Source organism: Cynocephalus volans, chromosome 11 (genome assembly GCF_027409185.1).
Source record: "Cynocephalus volans isolate mCynVol1 chromosome 11, mCynVol1.pri, whole genome shotgun sequence".
In the NCBI taxonomy this organism is placed as follows: domain Eukaryota; kingdom Metazoa; phylum Chordata; class Mammalia; order Dermoptera; family Cynocephalidae; genus Cynocephalus; species Cynocephalus volans.
The window spans coordinates 107,390,855-107,415,013 of NC_084470.1; the positions used below are offsets into that span (position 1 = coordinate 107,390,855).

The window sequence follows — 24,159 nt, forward strand, 5'->3', positions numbered from 1 at the left end:
CCTTTCCTTAGGAAATGTTTATATGGGCAAAGCAACAGAAAAGTTTTGGGGTGGCGCATGAGAATGGCTGAGTGGTTTCCTTAGGAGGATAAAATCTCAAACTCTGGAGTTCCCAGCCTTAGCAATGACTTTTCAGGCTCAAATATCTGGCTTTAGGAGGCCATACACAAACGGACAATAGGCATCTCAAGAAGAATGGATGGAGACTGGGTACTACTGTAGGGGCTCTCTCGAGTACACGGCCCTGTGCAAGGGGCCCAGACTGCAAGATCTGGAACAAGATGAAAGAGCTCATGATATCTGAGAATGAATATCCCATCAGCTGAATGGATGGGGACCAGAATCGAAGATCACCTATATAAAAGACTTAGATATATCTTCATGTATAACCCAGTCTGTGGAGAAAGATTTATAACGATCACACACATACACATCCTTGCACCTCCAGTGAAACAAAACTAGAAATATCTTGAATTTGTTTAACTTTACTTTTTATTAAAGGCTTTCACAAATACTATATGACTGTATCCTCACATGGCAATTTCACAAAAGAGCATACCATAGCAGAGGTTGAGATTTATCCCAATATACATGATTTCTAAGTGAAAGAATAAGTATTCATAAAATATCTGGATTTCTTTCTCTATTATATTTGGTATGTGTACACTGAATACTTCATAGGCCTGACAACTTCACGTACGACACATGTATATATGATACTCTTTGGGCAAACTGCAGCCATAAAAATTTTAAACATGAGTGACATAGTGTATATTTAAGAAAAAACATTTAACTTCAAGAAGTTGAAGGCCATTAAAAGCTTAAGGTAATTAAAACACTGCATGAACTAAGTCTTCTCTGAAGGGATTTTGGATTTTATTAGTTAAATTCTTAGTCCCTCCCTCTTCAAACTTAGAGCTTGTAAATAAAAGAGGAATGAAAGGACTTTCACTTTTGACCAAGATGACCAAGATGGAGTAAAATGGACCAGATTTATTCTTCAACCTGAGATAACTAGAAAGATGGACTAGACATATGTTTTCAGATATTGGACAGTGGCAGCACAGCACGTTCATTCCTTAAGAAGGGGAAACAAATGAGGCAGAAACTATGTTCGTGGATTGGAAGACTCAACAAAGTAAGAATGTCAATTCTCTCCAAATTGAAATAACATAATTCCTATTAAAATTCAGCAAGATTTTCTTTTTTGTAAATACAGACAAGCTTGTTTAAAATTTATATAGAAAGAAAAGAAACAAAAACTGCTAAAACAATTTTTAAAAAGAAGAGAGGACTCACTCTACCTGATTTCTAGATTTGCATAACAATAATAATTATGACTGTGTGGCACTGCTGAGGGATGGACACATGAATCAGTGGGACAGAAGACAGAACCTGGAACCAGCCCCACATAAGTAAGAGTCAGTTGATTTTTGACAAAGGTGCAAAAATACTTCAATGGAGGAATGATAGTTTTTTCACCAAATAGTGCTGGGACACTATTAATAAGCATATAAAAATTGATTAACATCATTAATCATTATGAAAACACAAACTAAATAACAATGCAATACTACTATATGCACCTACTAGAATAAATAAAATTAAGAAGACTAGTCCTGTGGAGTGTGCCGAGGATCCAGAGCAACTAGAGCTCCTGTGCACTGCTGGCTGGAATGTAAAATGGTACAACTACTTTGGAAAACACATGGACAGTTTCTTGTAAAGTTACGCCTATACTGTACCCACAGTATAACTCAGCCATTCCACTCCTACTTAACTGAAGAGAAATGACAACACAAGTGTACGCAGAGACTTTTACATGAATATTCATGGCAGCTTTATTTATAACAGCCCTATCCTGGAAACAACCTAAATATCTATCAAAGGTGAAGGGATAAACAAACTGTGGTATATCCATACAATGGACTACTACTTAGAAATAAAACAGGTGAACTATTCATACATGCAACATAGATAAATCTCAAAATAATTCTGTTGAATGAAAGCAAGTAGATATTGTAATGATTCCATTTATACAAAATGGGGATGATGCATATTCTACCAAACTTAAAAAACTGTTGTGAGGATCAAATAAGAGAAACTCAGATTATGTATGCATGAGATATTACCAACCAATAAATTACACAAATACAAACTGTTATTGAGAGCATTTGTAATGATGTAACGTAATTTCACTTTTCAGTTATTATCTGACAAAGTATTCTTGGAACCAGACCATGACCATCCTTATAGCTAACATTTACTGAGTGCTTATCACATAATGCTTTTTGGCTATTTATCTTATTTAAACCTCAACAACAACTCCATGGGATAGGTATTATTACTATCATTTTAAGAAGAAACTGAGATGTAGAGCAGAGCAGTGATTTGATCTAATGGAAAGAGAGCTCCACTGAGAATCAGAAGAACTGGATTCCAGTCGTAGCTCTCGAGGCTGTGGGAAAACCTTTAACCCTTTCATCTCTGTTATCAAATACCAATAATAAAAATGCAGATTATTTCATAAAGCTCTCATGAGGATCAAGTGAGACAACGTGAAACCACTTTTTAAAGTTGTAGTATTAATGTTATTCTGTTGAAATCTACATAAACACAAATAATTTTGGAAAGGTAATTTAAAGAGGTAGCAGAGATAACACCATGCTAAGTCCTTTCATGTCTTCTCATTGCCAGTTTATATATTTATGCTAGTTTAAAATAATTTATTTTTTTCTAATTTAAATGCTTAAATGTTTACCATAAACATTAATTTAGAAAAATATCTGTGCATTATTTTTCAGATACATTTTTATACATATTTGAAGACCAAAGTATTTAAACAATTAATATAGAAAAAATAAAGTATTTTAAACTAGCATAAATATATAAAGTAGCAATGAGAAAACATGAAAGAACTTAGAAACTGGTAAAGGGCCACAAAATAGTGACTACATTGTATAACGATAAATATAGTAATTAACCTAACTTGAGCATCACATATTACACACAGGAATTGATATTCAATGCTGTACCCCATAGATATGTACCATCAATTATGTTTCAATAAAAAATAATTGTTACCTTAATAAGATTATATTATTCCCTCTCGTGCCAAGCATTTTAATAATTAATAAATATGTAAGTCAATAAATATTTCATAATATTTTAACTATCATTGTAATTTGGCAATAAAAATCACTTTTCACAGAAATTATGTGCAGATAAACAAATCAATACTGGTTCATTCATTCTGCCTTTCCATTTCTCCTGGCAGCTTTGTAAGAATCCATGTCTTCAGTTGTTCTAGCTCAGTTTTGCTTAGCTCATGGTAAACATTTGGAAAACTATGGAACTTTGTGCTTACTCCAAGAGATTTTAACATTGAGTTTGTCTCTTCACCCCAGGAATGAAGAATTAACTCATCTGTAGTACCATGACACTGAAATAATTCAGGAAGTACACCATCACTTTTCTGAAGAGCCTACAGAAAAAGATATAAAAATGGGAAAATTTTAAAGATTTCATTTTAAGATCATTCTTAGAAATCAGAAAGAGCAGAAAAATTCCAATTTTACCAGAGCTTCAATAACTAAAGGGAAAAAAAGAGGCAGAGGTAGTGCTGTCTGAGGTCTATGATGGGCCAGGCCTGAGGGCTCAGCGGGAAGCCGGCACCACTTGAGCTGTGGTTCTATATGATCTCCATTTATTCTATACAGGACTGCCTCAAAAACAGCCAAAGCATTTCCTGAAGAAACTGAGTGCTTGGAAGGAGGGAGGGGTGCAGAGCCAAGGTACAATCAAGAAGAAAATTGCATTCTAGTTCTCATGTCTATATTTATCATTTCCACTTTTGCTAATGAATCTGCAACACTATAAGGTATCATATTCATCAATTGGAATATTGCTGCAAAATAAGTATTAACTATGTAATTGATTTTTTGTTTTATGTTCCTCACATAATAAGCAAACCTGGCAATAATCATCTATATTTTTAATATGTATAAAGGATACACACACACACATACAAGGGGTCTTCCAAAGTTCATGGAAAGATTTGTATTATCTTTTAATTCTATTTTTCCATGACCTTTTTGAAGTACGTGTGTGTGTGTGTGTGTGTGTGTGTGTGTGTGTGTGTGTGTGTGTGTGTGTGTGTGTGTGTGTGTGTGTGTGTGTGTGTGTGTGTGTGTGTGTGTGTGTCATCTCCTCCTTGATACATTGCTTTATAATATTCTTTGTAAAGGGCATTCTCTGAACATTAATGATCAGTGGGGATAAATCAATATGACTCATTTGGCCATGAATTCCCAGGAATGCTCAATTTATACCAATTGTGCAAAAACTGTACATCAATTTTTGTTGTTTAATTATGAATATTGCTTTAATTTCAATGTGTGTATGTCTCACATATTTTTTCAGTTTTGTTTTGTTTTTTAAATCTATAACTTACCTGGTAAACAGCAGATGCTTTATTCAGAAAACTAGAAAGAGCAAATACTCCTGCCACATCTTGATGGTTTCTATATGCTAAATGTATTGCCATGCATCCTCCCATAGAAAATCCTCCTAAATGGAGCAAAGCACACTTATTGGAAAAAGCAAAATACATGCAGCAATTTAGCACAAGATGTTTCTATGCCAATCTTCCATAAATATTTTTTTTAAATATGGACACCTTTCGTGAGATATAGTGTTAAAAAGAAATTTAGTCCACTTTAGGTCTCACAGAAAAAGATTTGCTATGAGTGAATCACACTGTTCCATCTACATCATTGCTGGTAAAGAGATTCGTGTTATCAAAGGAGCAAGAACTGAATAAAGAAATCATGTTCACCAAGTACAAATATTTACCATAATTCAAAATATAAGTCACAGTATAAGTGTTATTTACTTAATCTTCAAATGTCCACTTACATTGTTTATACTTACAGGAACCCTCACACTGCAACTACAATTAATAACACACACCTTTGGTATCACCTGACAAGCTATGAGCTCCACGAGGAATTACGTTTCCAGTGTCTGCTATGTAACAGATGCTTAGTGATCTTTGAATCAGGAAGGAGGATCAAAAACTTGGTGAGGCAGTTAAAACATTTTGGGATTACAGTATTATCTTGGAAACTGGCTTATGATGGTATAATAAAAATCAAACATATAAGTACTTTTTAAAGACAGAATTTGAAAAAAGTCATTTATTCATTTGACAAACTCTTATTGTCTTTTATGTGTCAAACACCGTGCTAGTCACTGACATATGCAGATTAAAAATATGTACCCTCCCATTCAGAGGGACTTTGAGGAGGAAACAGATACATCACAGAATACAGAGATAGGAGCATGACGTGACAGCAGCAGTGAGGGTGGCAATCCCAAACCTGACTACATGTCAGAGACTCGGTATGACATTCCCAAGCCTGAGTGAAAGTTAAAAGACATCTCATTTATACTTCTTGAGAAAATAAATACAGAAAGTAAATCACATAGCCACATGCTCATGGCAATACAAAAATATACTTTAGTGAGGAATTCAGATCTCATTTCTAGCCTGTACTTTATTTCACTTAACAAAGTAAAGCTGAGTCCTTAGAGACCATGAACTTGAATTTCCTATAACATTCTTCATTTATACATGAAGAGATATGAGGCCCAGGGAGATGAGGTTGTACCCCTAATTTTAGGACTAAAGATAGGACTCTTGTTTTTTTCTCCCTTGTGATATTTAACTTCCTTTTTCCTTTTTAAAATTTTTAATTTTATTGAAAAATAATGGATTACACATATTTGTGGGGTAGAGTTGAATATCAACACCTGTGTACAATGTGTGACCAAATTAGGATAATTAGCATATTCATCATTACAAAAAGTAATCATTCCTTTTGTCCATTAACCAATTTCTCAATACCCATACCCCCCAACGCCCTGCCAAGGACTTTCGGAATTCAGGTCTCTTGTAACAGCGCTTAATGTGCTTTCTACCATCCCCTGATATTTGTTAAAATAGGACTAGTTCATCCAAAATAATAATAATAATATTATTTTGGATCCAGGACATAAATATACGAGAGAGAACTATTACCCTTGCAAAGTTTAGATTTTTAAAAGGGCATAATATGTAAATAATGACAATGCATGGTAAGTATTATATCTGTGGTTTTCACCATATCAGAAATAACAAGGTCTCATCAGTAGCAGTAGTTCACCATGGATGAGAACCACCTGAAAGATTCTTTCCAAATACAACCCCCAGATCCCCTAAAGCAGATACCTCTAATTAGAAGTTCATGAATTAGCTTGGTGAGGGAGGAGGGAGCATAAACACCTTAAAACTGTACGTAAAACTAGTATAGGGACATCAGATTCTCCAAAAGGTTAAAAACAGCTGGGCTACATTAACCATGAACTTGTGCATTGATAAATCTGTACCATTTGAATATGAAAGGCTTATCTAAGGTAGACAAGATCAGTATTTCTGGTAGTGAAACATTCATCAGAAGTATGCAGAAAGAATTCTAATCTTTATTGTTTTCTGCCACAATTCTAATTATACGCTTTTCTTTGTTTCTGAAGTTTTTCTGTGTAGTAACATTATCAGGTTATAAAGCAAACACATTTCAAAATAAAATTCTTATCAAGTTTTAATTTATTGAATATAAATGAGTTCTCTGAATTTTGAAATCGTTAAGGCTAGGAAGCAATTTTCTTCAATCATGGAATTTTGATTGAGTGCTTACAATTAGTTGAACAAAGTGTCTCTGCCTTGGTGCACACATGCTAATGAGCTGGCTTCATCTTTATATGCTTAGTGGTGACCACAGTACCTGTCACATAGCACAACTCAATAAAAGTTTGTTTAAGTCAATTTTTAGAAACAATATTTTATAGGATGCCTTGGACTGAATGTCCCCCCAAAACTTGTTCCCCACTGTGACAATGTTAATAGGCCTTGAAGAGGTGATTTGATTCTGAAGACCATGCCCTAATGAATGGATTAATAATGGTGGTCAGGGGCATGGTTCTGAGGGCTTTAAAAGGAGAGCACATGAGAGTCTCTCTCTCTGCTCTGCCATTTTCTGCCATGTGAAACCCTTGCGTTGCTGTAAAGCCACCATCAAACAAGACCCTTGCCAGATGTATTTCCTGGACTTTGGACCTCCCAGCCTCAGAAACTGTAAGCAATAAATTTTGTTTTCTTATAAATCATCCAGTTCTGGGTGTTTATGTTATAAGCAACAGAAACGGACTAACACATAGGATAAAAGTAATAAAAAATTTACAAACATGTCTTAAATTTATCATAAAGACACACAAAGGGTTTTCAAATTTAAAGCTGGGTGGAAAGAGGAGGATTAGGCTAAAAATCAGTAAACTTGAGTTCAAGTTCTGCCTGTGACACACCCTACCTGACTATCTTTGTGTAAATTATTTCAAATCCAGGATTTCATTTCTAGTAAAATTAGATAGCTGGATTAGACGATCTCTAGGTTTTCCATCAAGCTTTTAAATACGAAAGCTTAAAAATCAGTTGTAAACACTGAAATCACAAAGGCTTTCAAAGTTTACAGAGTTATTGTAAATACAGAAACCCACTTTCATTTTAGGAGAAAAACCCTAGCTCTCAGAACACAATTCTAGCTTTATTAAAAGTTCAAAGAATCAATCTTAGCATATGCTCACTTCCTTCACTTCTTCTAATATCCCCTCTGTTCCTTACAGTCATTTACTTACAAAATGAATTCTACGTTGCTTATAATCAAATACACCATTACCAATAAAACTACATCTTTAAAATGAGAGGCAGGGAACATAAGAAAGGGAGAGGTAGGATTTGGGGGAAGAGTGAGAGAGAGAACAAAAGAAAAAAGAGACTCACAGACTATATTAGGGATAGAGGGACAGTAACTAAGGGTGCAACTGGGCATTTAACAATTTCTCTGTAAAGTCAGCATTCTTCAACAGAAAGAATCATTAACAAATCATACTAGGAACTTTTCCTAGCACTGACTTCCTTGGTGGACTTTATTAAGTGTATCTTTATTAAATATAAAACTCAAAATCAGACATTCTACCTATAGTCACTTCTGCTACTGACTCTTTAATAAAAGTCTAGGACATAAACATTTAACAGTCACTAGAATATAAAAATCATGGGACCAGGATTTTGCCTATTTTATTCACCAATGTATCCCCCTATGTTTAGAACACTGTCTGACACATGGAAGATGCTTAATAAATATTTATTGAGTAAATGAACTCAATGTAAACTGTAGTTCAATAAGGATACTTCTGCAAGGAGAAAATTTATCATCAGGAAATGTAACTTTTTGGTGATTTAATTAGACATATAAGTAAAGCTTAGATAATCTAGAAATGAATGATTAGTGTGCTCCAGGCCAATCACTCCTAATCTGGCTTCTTGAAGATTTTAGACTCATTTTCAGACCCACTACCAAAATCTCACTCATATGTCCAATTTTTAAAAGCTTTTATGCCATAAACCAGATGTTCTAGAATCACAGCTATGAGGCAAACAATTCAAAATGAAGTATAAAGTGTAAGAACAAAAAGTGCAAATATGGTTATGATTTTAAAGAAATCCATATGCTATAGATACCAAGGCTGCAGGAGGAAAATTGTTATTTTTCTGAGAAATTCAAGAGCTTGACTTATGTTTTTGCCAAATGTAGCTAATAAATATCTGAAATATGACTAGTGTGACTGAGGAATTAACTTTTAAATTTTATTTAATTTTATCTTGCTTAAATTTGAATTTATACAGCCACATGTAGCTGGCAGCCACCATACTTGGACAATAAAGTTCTAGATCATCTAAGCTGTACCAGTGACTGTAAAAAGCTTTAAAATTCATATATGGAGTGAAAATACAGTTAACATTTAATAAAAAGACAATTTTGAGGCTAAGAATCACTAAAAGATAAAATGTAAATAAAATAGGTTAATAGGAAAAAAGTTGCACTAGAGAATGATTTAAAAAGCATACCTATCAAGAAAATTTTATACACTAAGTGCCCCCAACACTTCATTTTTATTGACTAGTGAAATCTAATCACCTTCTGTGGTGTCAGTGCCCTCTTGATGGGACCAGCCCAACTATTAAAAAAAAAAAAAAAAAAAAGACAAAGAAAAACAAAACATTTATCAACACAGATGGAATATCCTTACAAACACAAACAAATGCATTCTGTAGACATTTAACCTCCTGTTCAATTCTCATCAGATACAATGAAAAAAAGTACTTATTGAAATCATACTATTTTAAGATTTAATCTAAGTCCCTGACCCTTTTATAATCTTATGAGGTAATCTGCAATTCTTCATTAGCCGTCTTTGACAATACAATCACCTTGAGCATGGGACCTACTGTGAAAAGGGACTTTGTGCATTTTTTCCTAATAGAAGAAAACTTAACACAAAGGACCAGTTATTTAAATTCAATTTTCCATCTGAAAGCCTAAAACCTAATATAAAATACACTGTTCAATAAGTAAATAACAAATAGTAAATTCATTGTAGGTAATGGTTATAATGGATATTTATAGTTGCTGGTGAAGTATTTAAAATGTCAAGAGTTAACATTTCAACATACATTTAAGATTAACAAGCCGAATAAAACATGTTAAAAAATAATAAACCTGCCTTTATGAACTCTTTATATAAAATAAAACAGAAACAATCTATTAAAAAAAAAAAAAACTACACTGGGAAAATTAAGAAAATCTATCTGAGGGCAAAATCCTAAAAAAGAAACCACAAAGGTTGCTATCAACTTAACAGGATATTTAAAATGTAATAAAATCCACCACCACTCTAAATATCAAAAGTTCTTCCATTTAATTTATATACTTTATAATTATTCTTTAGACTTAAATGTGATAGAATCTCAAAAGATTCAGAAATATACAAATTATGCCTATCATATTTATTTGTATATTTCCTCTCATACAAAATTTGTAGGATAAACAAAATATTTATTTTCTTCTATGACCAAGTATTAGAATAACAGCACCAAGCCTTTTTTTTTTTTTTTTTCCCTTTGTAAAAGTAAACTTTTTATTTTGGAATAATTTTATTTTTTATTTTTATTTTTATTTTTATTTTTTTCCTTAATTTTATTTTGTCAATATACACTGTGGTTGATTATTGTGGCCCATTACCGAACCCCCCCTCCCTCCTCCCTCTCCCCCCTCCCACCCAACAATGTCCTTTCTGTTTGCTTGTTGTATCAACTTCAAGGAATTGTAGTTGTTGTGTCTTCTTCCCCCCCCCCCCGGTTTTTTTTTTTTTGTGTGTGTGTGTGTGTGTGTGTGAATTTATTTATTTATTTTTAGCTCCCACTAATAAGTGAGAACATGTGGTATTTCTCTTTCTGTGCCTGACTCGTTTCACTTAATATAATTCTCTCAAGGTCCATCCATGTTGATGCAAATTGCAGTATTTCATTCGTTTTTATAGCTGATGGAAAATGGTATGGAGGTTCTTCAAACAATTGCAGATAGCACCAAGCCTTTAAAGACTTGATAATTGCTGAAGAAACATAGGTGTTTGATTAATACGAGGGTACTTCAAAAAGTTGGTGGAAAAATGAAATTAAAAGATAACATGAATCTTTCCATGAACTTTTTGAAGACCTTATTTTACACACACACACACACACACACACACACACACACACACACACACACACACACACACACACACGTTCAAAGAAGAAGAATGCTATTGCTCTCAAGTTTTAGCTCTCAGCAGGACTTCCGTAAGAACCTGTATACTGTATAGGTTCAGGAAAAAGCAGCCTGAAGATTTTGGTGCTAAGCCTCATCTTGAAAATTCCAACTATTCCTTCATTTTATTTTTATTTTAAATCATGAAATTAATAGAATAATGTATACCCATTGTGCAAAGGATTTCTACTGTACAGACACAACTAAAGCAAAAAAAATGAGTCATCCAAAATCTTACTAGCCATATATAATTTTCACATCCTTTTTTAAAATTCATTTTAACACTTAAACTCACTCTACATGTAGAATTTTCTATCTTGCTTTTTCTTTCATATAATATTGATCCAAAAGTCTTTCCACAGAATTACAAAACTTTGCAATTATTTTAATTGAACACATACTTACTGATATACAGTACTTAATGGTTATATAACCTTCAATTCTATAATTCTACTATAATTCCCTTAACCATTCCTCTGATGATGGGGATCCAGATCATCTATGTAAATTACTCAAGTGTAGCTCCAGAAACACTTGCTTTTCCCTGTTTCAAATATCTGATAATATGCTCATATTATCAAAATTCTGGTAATCTACTCCTATGACTTGTCAGATTCTATACATCTAGATCAAAGTTAAACCTAAATTATATCAATATTTCCTCTTAACAAATTATCACCACCTAGTGGCCGATAAAGGAACCTGATCATTGTACAAAGTTGTTGACTAAGTCAAGGGACCTGGGTTCTAGTCCCGACTCTATATTAGCCAGTAATGTCTTTGAATTTTAGTTTCTTCATTTCTGAAATAAGAATAATTATATTCTATTTTAACTATTTCAAGGCTCAAGAGAACTACCATATATGAAAACAACTTTATAACTTAAATGCTATCTGAATATAAAAACACTATGATACATAATTAAAAAACTGTCAAGTGTAATATTTAAATGTCAACTAATTTGAGAGCATTACTACCACACATGCTTTCTAAGCACAATAGATGCAGAGAAAAATAATACACGTTTCTCCATTTTGATTTTTCATGTTATACAGAAACACGCTGGAAGGAAGTGAAGAGTTTTGAGAGAGACTTTAACAGAAAGAATGTACTGACTATGAAATACGCTTATATTCTCTACACTATACAATTTCAATATGCTAACACAGCCAGAAGAAGACAGGATAATCTAATATTATTAATTATCTTCTCAGAATACAGAATTTGAATCCTGGTTCTGCCAATGACTATATTGCCAATTTTCAAAAAGTAATTTAAAAGTCACTATTTTATTGTCTGTGTCTCTCCTAAGTCTTATCATAACCTCTGCAGAATCAAGTGAGGTATAAATACACAAAAATAAATAAATAAAATACACATTTTTCTTATATTCTTAATGTGAAGAGTGAGAATTCAATAATGTCTCTAAGGAACATGCTTTCATCAAACATTTCTTATATAGGTAGTGAACCTTTTGTCTGGTTCTTCCTGTATGAACTAAATTTATTTTTTCTTTTAACAAAGCAATACGTGAAAGAATTTGTTTTCTTAGCCAAACCCTGTAGTCAACTATAATTTTCTTGAGTACAATCTTACTCATCTCTGTATTCCCCAAATCTTAAAATAGCATATGTGTCAGCTCAGTCTTTCAGCATTCTACACATCTACTGCATCTGCCCTCTTGCTGTTCTCCTGATCTTCAGACTCCACAGTGCAGTCAGCGTGACCTTCCTAGAATGCACATTCCATCATGTCAGACCTTCTCTCTCTATAATTCGACAACACTAGGGGTTGCTGTGCATACCAAATTACTACTTCCTAGGGAATCTGAGGTGCATCTCGCTTCCCTTCATGAATGTGTTTCTCTCTCTGTTTACCAGTCAAATTCTTCCACATTCTCTGAGACTCAGTGGAAGTGTCACCTCTCTCCCACGAAGCAGTTCCCAATGCCCAGGAAGATCTACTTGCTCTCTCCTCTCTGTTTGCACTGCGCCTTCTGCGTACTTCCACAATAACACTTGAACTGCATCACAACACGTCTCTTCACTATCCAGCTCATTAGCCTGCAAACTTCCTGAGAGTTTTTAACAATTTGGAAATAAAACATAGTATAAGAAGTGTCATTTTAAACATGACCAAGCTAGGTAGACTACCTACAAAAGGTGGAAGATCATATACTATAAGAAGAAATGTTTATAAAATTGAATTTATCATAACAAAATACCACTAATCAAAATAAAACCACAGAGAAAGAATGCGCTCCCACCTACATTAAATACAGAGTATTTATCTTTTTATAAAGTTACACAGGTTGCAATTATAATCTCAGAGACAGGGTCCCATTAGTACATATTGTCTGATATTAGATCAGAAGTCTGATTATAAAACAAAATAGATAAGGATAACAATTTTTTTACTTATTACCTTATTTTTTCCTTTTTAGTCTTATACTTTTTTCTAGTTTTTCCTGTTATAATTAATTTTGTTTAAATAACCTAACCTTACTCCTCGCTATAGGGTGTGTGTATGTGTCTGTGTGTTAAATAAAAATTGTTTGGAATCTCAAATGCATTTTTTCTTTGATTTCCCACTGAATTTCTCCTTCACTAAAATGTTATAAATAACACTTAAATCTTACTTAAAATGTACTCTGATGGATACCATTACAAAAAGATAAAGACCAGTACAAAAATATTATGCAGTAACTTCTGTTTAAATAATCTATGAGCAGTGCAAAAAGAAGAAAGGCGGGGGAGGCAGATGGAGGGGGTAGTTCATACACCACTAGAGAAAAAGCAAACAGCTGTTACAGAAGAAACAATGAGCTACCCATAGGTCTCCAGGTGGTAGCACTGTTGTTGCAGTATGACCTTTTTTGCTATCTGGGTGACCATGTTATGGGTGATATAGAGAGTATGTAATAACAAAAGAAAACTTTCAAAATTACATGTCAGACACATTTCTAAGCATAAGTATTTCACATGAATTAACTAATTCAATTTTCATAACTTCATAAAAACTTGGGCTCTGGACTCAGACTCCTGGGTTCTAATCCTGGATTCACCACTTTGCAGGTATATTGGCAGTGATTTCTAGCTCTCATCATAGAGATTTTTCACCCACTTGGTTAAATTTGTTCCTATGTATTTAATGTTTTTTGGGGTGACTACTGTAAATGGGCTTGCTTTCTTGATTTGTTTTCTGCTTGTTCATTGTTGGAGTATAAAAACACTACCTATTTTTGATTGTTGATTTTGCATCCTACAACTTTACTGAAATCACTTATCAGCCCTAAGAGTTTCTTGGTACAGTCTTTAGATTTTTCTATATATAGGGCCAAGTTATCTGCAAACAGGAACAATTTGACTTGGTCTTTTCCATTTTGGATGCCCTTTATTTCTTTCTCTCACACAGCTGCTCTGGCTAATACTTTCAATACTATATTGAATAGGAGCAGTGAGGGTGGGCATCCTTGTCTTGTTCCTGTTCTTAAAGGAAAAGCTTTCAGCCGTTTCCCATTCAGGATGATATTAGCAGTGGAGTTGTAATATACGACTTTTATTGTGTTCAGACTCTTTCCTTTTAAACCTAATTTGTTGAGAGTCTTTTCACCAAGGATGTTGAATTTTCTCAAAGGCTTTTTCTGCATTTATTGAGATTATCATATGGTTTTTGTCCTTTATTTTATTGATGCAGTATATCACATTTATTGATTTGTGTGTATTGAACCATCCTTGCATCCCTGGGATGAATCCCACTTGATCATAGTATATAATCTTTTTGATGTGCTGCTGTTATTATTTTTGTGCATATGTTCATCAAGGATATTGGCTTGTAGTTTTCTTTTTTGGTGTTATCTTTGTATGATTTTAGTATCAGGGTGATACTAGCCTTGTATAATGAGTCTGGGAGGATGGCTTCTGTTTCAATTTTCTGGAATAGTTTGAAAAGAACTAGTATTAATTCTTCTTTAAAGGTTTGGTAGAATTCAGCAGAAAAGCAATCCAGTCCTAAGCTTTTCTTGTTGGAAGACTGCTGATTACTGCTTCAATCTCCTTGCTTAGTATTGGTCTATTCTTTAATAATTCTTTGTATTTCTGTGGTATTGGTTGTAATGCCTCCTTTTTCTTTCTGATGTTTGTTATTTGGGTCTTCACTCTTCTTTTTTTAGTTAGTCTAGCTAATGGTTTGTCTATTTTATCTTCTCAGAAAACCAACTTTTTGTTCCATTGATCTTCTGTTTGTTTTTTGGTCTGTATTTCACTTAGTTCTGATCTGATCTTAATTATTTCTTTCTACCTACTAATTTTAGGATTGGATTATTCTTGTTTTTCTAGTTCTTTGAGGTATAACTTCAGGTTGTTTATCTCAAATCTTCCTATTCTTTTGATGTAAGCATTTATTACAGTAAAGTTACTTACTAGTACTACTTTTGTCATATCCCATAGGTTTTGGTATGATGTGTCTTTATATTCATTAGTTTTAAGAAATTTATTTCCTGTTTAATTTCTTCCTTGACCCATAGGTCATTCAGAGGCACGTTGTTTAATCTCCATGTATTTGTATAGTTTCTGAAGTTTTGCTTGTTATTGATTTCTAGTTTTAACCCATGTGGTCTGAATAGGTACTTGAAATGATTTGTTTTTAAAAATTTATTGAGACTTGATTTGTGACTTAATATGTGGTCTATCCTGGAGAATGTTCCATGTGTGATGAGAAGAATGCATATTCTATAGTTATTGGATGAAATGTGTCCTAGATGTCTGCCAAGTCCAGCTGGTCTAAAGTGTAGTTTAAATCCTGTGTTTCTCTGTTGATTTGTTGCCTAGATGATCTGTCCAATACTGAGAAAGGGATGTTGAGGTCCCCAGCTATTTCTATATTGGGGGTCTATCTCTGTCTTTAGGTCTAATAGTGTTTGCTTTATATATTTTGGTGCTCTGATGTTGGGTGCACATATATTTATGAATTTTATAACCTCTTGCTGGATAAATCCATTTATTATTATATAATGACCTTTCTTTGTCTCTTTTTATAGTTTTTGGCTTAAAGTCTATTTTATCTTATGTTAGAATAGCTACTCCTGCTCGTTTTTGGTTTCCACTTGCATGGTATAATATATCTTTTTCTACCCCTTCACTATTAGTCTGTGTGAGTCTTTACAGGTGAGGTGAGTTTCTTGTAGGTAGCATATAGTTGGGTCTACTTTTTAAATCTATTCAGCCAGTCTATGTCTTTTAAGTAGGGAATTCTATCCATTTACATTGAGGGTTTTTATTCAGAGGTACTGTCTTACTCTTGGCATTTTATCGAGTTTTATACAGTTGTTGTAAATATATCTTCTTCCTTTCTTGGTCTTTTATTGTCTTTGGTGTTTATTGATTTTTTTCAAGTGGTAAGATACAGTTTCTATCTCTTTCTCATTTGCATTATCTGCTCGACCAGTGGGTTTTGTTCTTTCTTGTGTATTCATGTTAATGATTATCATTGTTTGGATTTTGGATGCAGGACTCCCTCGAGGATTTCTTGTAGGGCTGGTTGTGTGGTGGTTAACACCCACAATTTTTGTCTGTCTGGGAAACATACTATCTCCCCTTCATTTCTGAAGGATAGCCTTGGTGGGTATACTATTCTTGGCTGGCAGTGTTTTCTTTTAGTACTTTGGATGTATCATCCCATTCTTTCCTGGACTGTAAGGTATCTGCTGAGAAATCTGCTGTTAGTCTGATAAGGACTCCCTTATAGGTGACTTGACACTTTTCTCTTGCTGTTATTAGGATTCTCTCTTAATCTTTGCCTTTTGACAGTTTGACTACAATGTGTTTCAGAGAGGACCTTTTTGGATTGAATCTGATAGGAGATCTTTGAGCCTCTTGGATCTGGAAGTCCATATCTCTTCCAATACCTGGGAAGTTTTCTGTTATTATTTCATTGAATAGGTTAGTAATGAGTTTTCCTTTCTCGTCCCCTTCCAGAACACCTATAATCGTACACTTAATGTTGCCGGACAGCTCTCATAAGTTTTCTTTATTTTATTAAATTCTTTTTTTGGTCCACCTGAGTTATTTCAAAAAGCCTGTCTTTGAGGTCAGAAATTGTTTCTGGTGCTTGCTCTGGCCTGTTGCTTAAGCTTTCAGTTATACATATTTTTTTTTTTCTAATGAATTCTTCAGTTTCTGGAGTTATGCTATGTTGTTTTTCAAGGTATTTATCTGTTTATAAAGTTCCTCCTTTGGATCCTGGATTTTTTTTTTTTTTTTTTCATTTCATTGCATAGCCCATCTGAGTTTTCACATACCTCATTGAGTCTCTGTAAGATTGTTGCCTGAAATTCCTTTTCAGTCATTTCACAGGTTTCTTGTTTGCAGTCTGATATTGGAGAATTATTACATTCCTTTGGGGGCATCATATTTTCTTTTTTCATATTTCTGGTATTCCTATGTTGATGTCTGGGCATCTGGTGAAGCAGTTGCTTCTTCTACTACTCAGGAGTGGCTTTTGAGGAGAGAGAATCCCTCCTGTAGATATGTTTTATATTGAATGTTGTGTAGGGTGTTTCAGCTTTGATTCTGGACAGAGGAAGTAGTGTAATCTCCATGTGATTACTTTGACCATATTCAACACTGGAGTTGTCTGTGAGTGCATCTGTGGCCTAGGCACTGGAGCACTCAGTAGTTACTTGCTAAAGTATGTGATACTGGGTTGGGTCATTGATGTTCTGGGCGAGATCTTGGGCTCTTCAGAGAAGTACCTGGATATTCAGTTGTTCCTTGCCTAAGGTGGGTGACCCTGAGCAGTCTTGCTGACACTGCAGCTAGCATCCCATGACTCTGATAGGTGCTCTGGGGTGATCTGAATAGATGATCCTACATGGGGTTTCTGGGGTTCATGATTAGGACCTTATGCTTTGAGGGGGATAACAGCATGCTCGGCAGCCTCTCAGCTAGAGTGGGTGACTCAAAGTTGTCACTGGGGCTCCAGGAAGAGCCCAATAATCCCAGGAGGCATTCAGGTACTCTGCAGTTTCACTGTTTAAGTGGCAACATTGAGTGGTAACTGGAATTGTGTGTGGGGTCCTGTACTCTCAGGAGGGACACGAGGATGGTCTGTAGCACCATGTTGAAGTGATGTTGAATGATTAGTGATGTTGAGCATTTTTTAATGTACTTGTTGGCCATTTGTATGTCTTCCTTTGAAAAATGTCTATTCATCTCCTTTGCCCATTTTTCAATTGGATTATTTGGTTTATTACTATGAAGGTATTCGAGTTCTTTGTATATTCTGGATATTAATCCCTTGTCAGAGGCACAGTTTGCAAATATTTTATCCCATTCCATTGGTTGTCCTTCCACTCTGTTGATTGTGTCCTTTGCTGTGCAGAAGCTTTTCAGTTTGATATAATTCAATTTGTTTATATATTCTTTTGTTGCTTGTGCTTTGGGGGTCTTATTCATAAAGTCTTTTCCCAGTCCTACTTCCTGCAGTGTTTCCCCTACATTTATCTTTTAGTAATTTTATGGTTTCAGGTCTTATATTTATGAGTTGATTTTGTTATATGGTGAGAGGTACAGGTCCAGTTTCATTCTTCTGCATATGGATGCACAATTTTCCCAACACCATTCTTTGAACAGGCAGTCTTTTCCCCAATGTATGCTCTTGTTAACTTTGTCAAGGCTCAGTTGGCTGTAAGTCTGTGAACTGATTCCTGGGTTTTCTATTCTATTCCACTGGTCCGAGTGTCTGTTTTTATGCCAGTACCATGCTGTTTTGTTTACAATAGCTTTGCAATATAATCTAAAGTCAGGTAGTGTTAGACCTCTGGTTTTATTTATTTATTTACTTTTGCTTAGGATTGCTTTGTCTTTTGGGGGTCTTTTGTTGTTCCATATGAATGTTATAATTGCTATTTCTATTTCTTTGAAGAATGTCATTGGTATTTTGATGAGGACTGCACTGAATCTGTAGACACTCTAGGTAGAATAGACATCTTCACAACGTTAACTCTTCCAATCCAAGAGCATGGTATGTCTTTTCACCTTTTTGTGCCCTCTTTAATTTCTCTCAATAGTGTTTTATAGTTATTGCAGAGATCTTTCATCTCCTTGGTTAAATTGATTTCTAGGTATTTTATTTTATTGGTGACTATTGTAAATAGGCTTGCTTTCTTGATTTGTTTTTCTACTAGTTCATTATTGAAGTATAAAGACACTACCAATTTTGGGGTGTGATTTCATATCCTGCAACACTATGGAAATTGTTAATCAGCTCTAAGAGTTTTCTGGCTTATGTTTTTCTATATATAAGATCATGCTGTCTGTAAACATGGACAGTTCAAAAGAACAGAAAGATTTCAAATAAATGACCTACACTACACCCTGAAAGAACTAGAAAACAACAATTCAATCTTAAAAGTAATAGATGGAAAAAAATTAACATGAGAGCAGAAGTAAATGAAATAGAGATCCAAAACATGATAGAAAAGATCAATGAAACAAAAAGCTGGTTTTTAAAGAAGATAAAATTGACAAACCATTAGCTAGGCTAACTACAAAATGGAAGGGAGAAGACCCAAATAACAAAAATCAGAAAGGAAAAGGGAGACATTATAACCAATACCACAGAGATATAAAGAAGCATTAGAGATTATTATTAGAGATTATTAGAGATTATGAAAATATGGAGTAAATGGACAAATTTCTGGACACATACAAACAACTAAGACTGAACCAAGAAGAAACAGGAAACCTCAACATATCAATAACAAGCAATGAGACTGAAGCAGTACAAAGAAAAGCACAGGACTGCATGGCTTTACAGCTACATTCTACCAAACCTTTAAAGGGTAATTAATACCAATTCTCTTCAAACTATTTCAAAAAATTGAAACAGACACCATTCTCCCAAACTCATTCTATGAGGCCAGAATCACCCTGACACCAAAACCAGACATAGATACAACATAAAAAGAAAATTACAGGCCAATAACCTTGATGAACTAGATGCAAAAATCCTCAACAAAATATTATCAATCAGAATACAGCAACACATCAAAAAATTATATACCACGATCAAGTGGAATTCATCCCAGGGATGCAAGGATGGTTCAACATACCCAAGTCAATAAATGTGATACATCACCACAACAAAAACTGTATGATTATCTCAATAGATGTGGAAAAAGCATTTGACAAAATACAACATGCTTCATGATAAAGACTCTCAGCAAATCAGGTATAGAAGGAAATTATCTCAATACAGTAAAAGTAATATACGACAAGCCAATCGCCAATATCATGCTGAATGTGGAAAAGCTGAAAGCTTTCCTCTTAGGAACAGGAACAAGACAAGGATGCCCAGTCTCACTCCTCCTATTTAACATAGCATTGGAAGTACCAGCCAGAGCAATAAGGCAAGAGTAACAAATAAAGGGTATTCAGATTGGAAAGGACAAGTCAAACTAAATAACCTCTTAATTGAAAACTAAACTAGAAAGAAAATCTTATCTGTCAAAATATGTTACTACTCAAAAAAAAATCAAAGTTTAATGGGCTATTAGTTATAATTCTAATATCTTTGAAACCTTTGGTTTATCTGAAATTATAAATGAACAGCATACAAGTGCTTCTAAATAATGTTCCAAGAAAAATTTGATGTTTAGAATTAGACAAAAGTGAAAATATAAATTAACAATATTTAAAGTTCTTACCTACTAGTATCCTGTTCTTCTTGATGCCACTTTTTACCTCCTCATCAATCAAGTCAGTAAGCACTTGACACATTGCATCAATTGATTCAAGGTGTTCTGGGCAGTCATTAGATATTTTAAATCTGTCAAACCACACATTTGAGATTCCTCCTTTCATAGGAGTATACGGTCTGTTTAAAACAAACAAAAAAAAAACAAACAAAAAACAGAGAAAAAGAGAATAACACTAAAATGAGTGCTTTAATTTCCACAAGATTAGTGTTTTGAATGTATAATTTCAATTTCCTCTAAGTTTTAAGTTAAAAAATGCATATTAAAACTACTCCCATGCATATTACATTAACTCCTATACTTACCATTTACTAATGCCAATTAATCATCTTTATTTTCTCTCTCCATCTTTTAAGAGGTGGAACAATTACAGTTCTAGTGAATTTTAACCCATTCATCATATACTTATGGTCTAGAATGTTCCTGCTTGTTTATCATTCCAGATAGTGTGTGTGTCCTCATGTGTCATGATCACAAGGTATTCCAAATATTTGATTTTGATCAATTACAATGGATTTAATGGGGTGTATGTTGGTAGGTGTAAATGAAAGGGGAACAAAAACAATTTTAGAGATTCCTGTAGGCAAATACAAAGAGGTACAGGTAAATACGTTGGATAAACATGGAGAATGATGGTTTTCCAAAGAGGAGAGATAGGAGAGTTGGACAAAAGACACTGCTTATCACTTGCAAGCCCTGCCTTTTCCTTATGTAATGGAGAAAAACAGGGTTTGCTATATACAAGAATGCCATAGAAAACACAGCCAGTGAAAAAAATACCCACTGTGATTTGAAAGATCAATGACAAGTAATGTTTCCCTTTGATGACCACAGATACAAGATTCCTCCCACACCAATACCTCTACTACTTTGCCATCTCAGATCTAGTTGTATACTTTCACCCTCCAAAATCAGTGAGGTAAAAACATGAAACGTGTGGCCACCTTTAAAAAAAAAAAAAAAAGAGTGCTAAAAGACACCAGTTGAGACTTGAATGTGCTTTCCTGTATTTTTTCCAGTGAAAAACTCCAGTGCAACCTCAGCAAACCCAAGGAACCCTTGGGGAGCATGCAATCTTTAGGACCAGTGGGTGGTGCTGAAGGGAAAAGGAGAACCACACCACCACTTTTCTGTATTGATCACAGCAGTCCAATGTAAGTGGACATTAGCTTAAAGAGTCTGGGAGTCAAGAGAGTAATATTTACAAAGTTCTTAGAGAAACTGTAAGAAACCTGGAAACAAAAAAGGTACTCTGACTCAAATTTAACCTACACTCATATACAGATTTTTTGTTTATTTACTCAAAAAGAATCATCTCATAAATATTATTTTGCTACAAGAACATAAAAACTTAACATTTTCCCTAATTTATGCAGATACACAAAATTTTACAAATATGGGACACACACACATGAGGGTACTTCAAAAAGTTTGTGGAATTAAAAGATAATATGGATCCTTCTGTGAACACTGTGATGACATTTGTTGTTCTGATGTTTTTCATATAAATCTTAGTAATTACTTTTTTCTTATCTCTCCATTCCCCATCCCCTCTGCCGCTCTGCCACACACCTTGTCCTCCTCACTAGGAAAACCATGTTAATGATCTGGAATATATCCTTCAATGTTTTTCTTACACATACATTAATACATGCATATTCACAGCATATTTTTTAGAGCACTATGTGATTTTCAAAAATGAAATAAGCCTATCTGCTTTCTTTATGTGCACGATGCCTTCCCCTCATGGAAATCCCTCCATCTGAAATATTTTTAACCCATCCTTTTAAATGGCTGCATTATAACCTATGATAAAGATGTTCTATAATTTAGTCAGCCATTCCCCTACTAACGGGAATTCATTTAGTACCCAGGTTTTACCCACTAAGAACAATGCTGCATTAAACATATATGCATAGATGTTTTTAGGTACTGAGACTTGTATTCCTATGGAACAAGAGTCCAAGAAACAAGACAGCTGAATTGAAAGGTATAATTTTGATCTTAGTAGATGTTTCAAAGTTGCTTCCATAAAGGTTGTAAAAGTTCACCTTTCTATAAGAAAGGAGAATATCCTTTTGTCCATAACATGAATAGCAGTAGTTGCTGACATGCTTTAAAATGTTACCATTTAAGAGTATCAAGTGAGGTTTTAAAATCAACTTCCTGGAGGCATAATTTACAGATATAAGTACACATTTGAAGTATATAATTCAAATACTTTTGACAATGCAACTACCATCTCCACAATGATACAGAACATTCCCTTTCCTTGGAAAGTTCCATTATGTCCCTTTGCAAGCAACTTCCATACACTTCCCAGGCAACCACTGAGTGATTCTATCAATATTGATTAGTTCTGCCTCTTCTAAAACTTCACATGAATGACACTGCTGATCAATGGCACTTGTTATTTTTTTTTTTAATTGAAGACAGAGAGAAGGAACAAAGGAAGGAGAGAGAACGAAAAAGGGAGGGAAAGAAGAAGGGAGGAAGGAAGACACCCTTCTCAGACAAAGGTGAAATTCCATCTTTGCCATATATTTAATTTTACAGTTCTGCATTACAAGTCTCTCTCAACCGGGTTCTGTGAGGAAATTATGCGCTAATACCTAAGGCATACACTATATACAATGAATTAACTTCTCTCTAATGCATGTAGAATGGTTCTACACTATCCTTGGGAAAATCAAGAATACAGTCACTCAAGTAATTTTCTGTGTTCTGTGATTTAGGTGAAGAGCTTTGGTTGAAAGAGGATCTATTTTGTTCTGCTAATCTATTTATCAGTTAGTTTCACACTGACCATATTGCAATGGTTTTAAAGCATGCTCTGAAGGGGTATAAGGAAAGCCCCCTCTCCCTATATCATTACCACTAGTCTGGTTTTTCATAGTTGCCCTGGTTATTCTAGGCATCCAGTGTTCTTTATTTATCCAATAAATTAATCAAAAAACTTAGTAAACTTTGAAACACTTTCAAATAATTCTCCTTCAAAATCCTTTTTTTGGAATTTTAATTAATATTGCAATATTGTCTAAGAATTAACATCTTATGACATAAACTTGAGAGGAGGCAGATTTTTGCAGACTGAGCTCTTAGGGCTTCTTTTGCACTGCTTTCCATCCAGGGTCTCAACTGGTGCAGATTAGATAAAATCCTATATGCCTTCTGACATCAGAAGCTACTTGGCTCAAGAGAGAGATAAATTGGAATCAGAAGAGCAGAAAGTATTGAAGCCTTCCTCCTCCCAGAATCTCTTCTCAGGATTAACTTTCTTAAAGCACTCTGAAGACGAAAGCAGGTGCTTTCAAATAGTCATTGTCAGACAAAACGAAATCCCAAACTGTATTTGAATTGTCACTAAAATCACAGTAAAGTTCTAAATCAAAACTGAACATACAACCCTCACTTTAAAGTTCAAATTAGACTTACCCTTTTGAATTATTTCTAATTCCCTTTTCATTTTACTCTGCTATTTCTCTAAGTGTTTATTTGTCTGTCCAAGCACTTAAATAAGGATGATATCATAGGCAAAAATGTGAATCATTCTGGGAACTGAGCCATTAATAGAAAATAATGACATTCACTTAACTTTTTTTCTTGACAATGCCTTAATTAATTAATTAGAGATAGATGCTCCACAGAGGTAGAATC

The 24,159-nt window shown here is 34.2% G+C and overlaps 1 protein-coding gene across 1 annotated transcript in view; it reads right to left on the reverse strand.

The window, feature by feature from the left end:
- Positions 1–2,882: 2,882 nt before the first annotated feature.
- LYPLAL1 (lysophospholipase like 1) overlaps positions 2,883–24,159 on the reverse strand; it is a 39,977-nt gene continuing 18,700 nt past the window's right edge. Inside the window, exons 3-5 of the mRNA XM_063114692.1 lie at positions 20,452–20,621; positions 4,454–4,569; positions 2,883–3,484 (exon numbers count right to left, since the gene is read on the reverse strand). Coding sequence (XP_062970762.1) covers positions 3,245–3,484; positions 4,454–4,569; positions 20,452–20,621 — 526 coding nt within the window. The 3' untranslated portion in view covers positions 2,883–3,244. The remainder of the gene's footprint in view (positions 3,485–4,453; positions 4,570–20,451; positions 20,622–24,159) is intronic.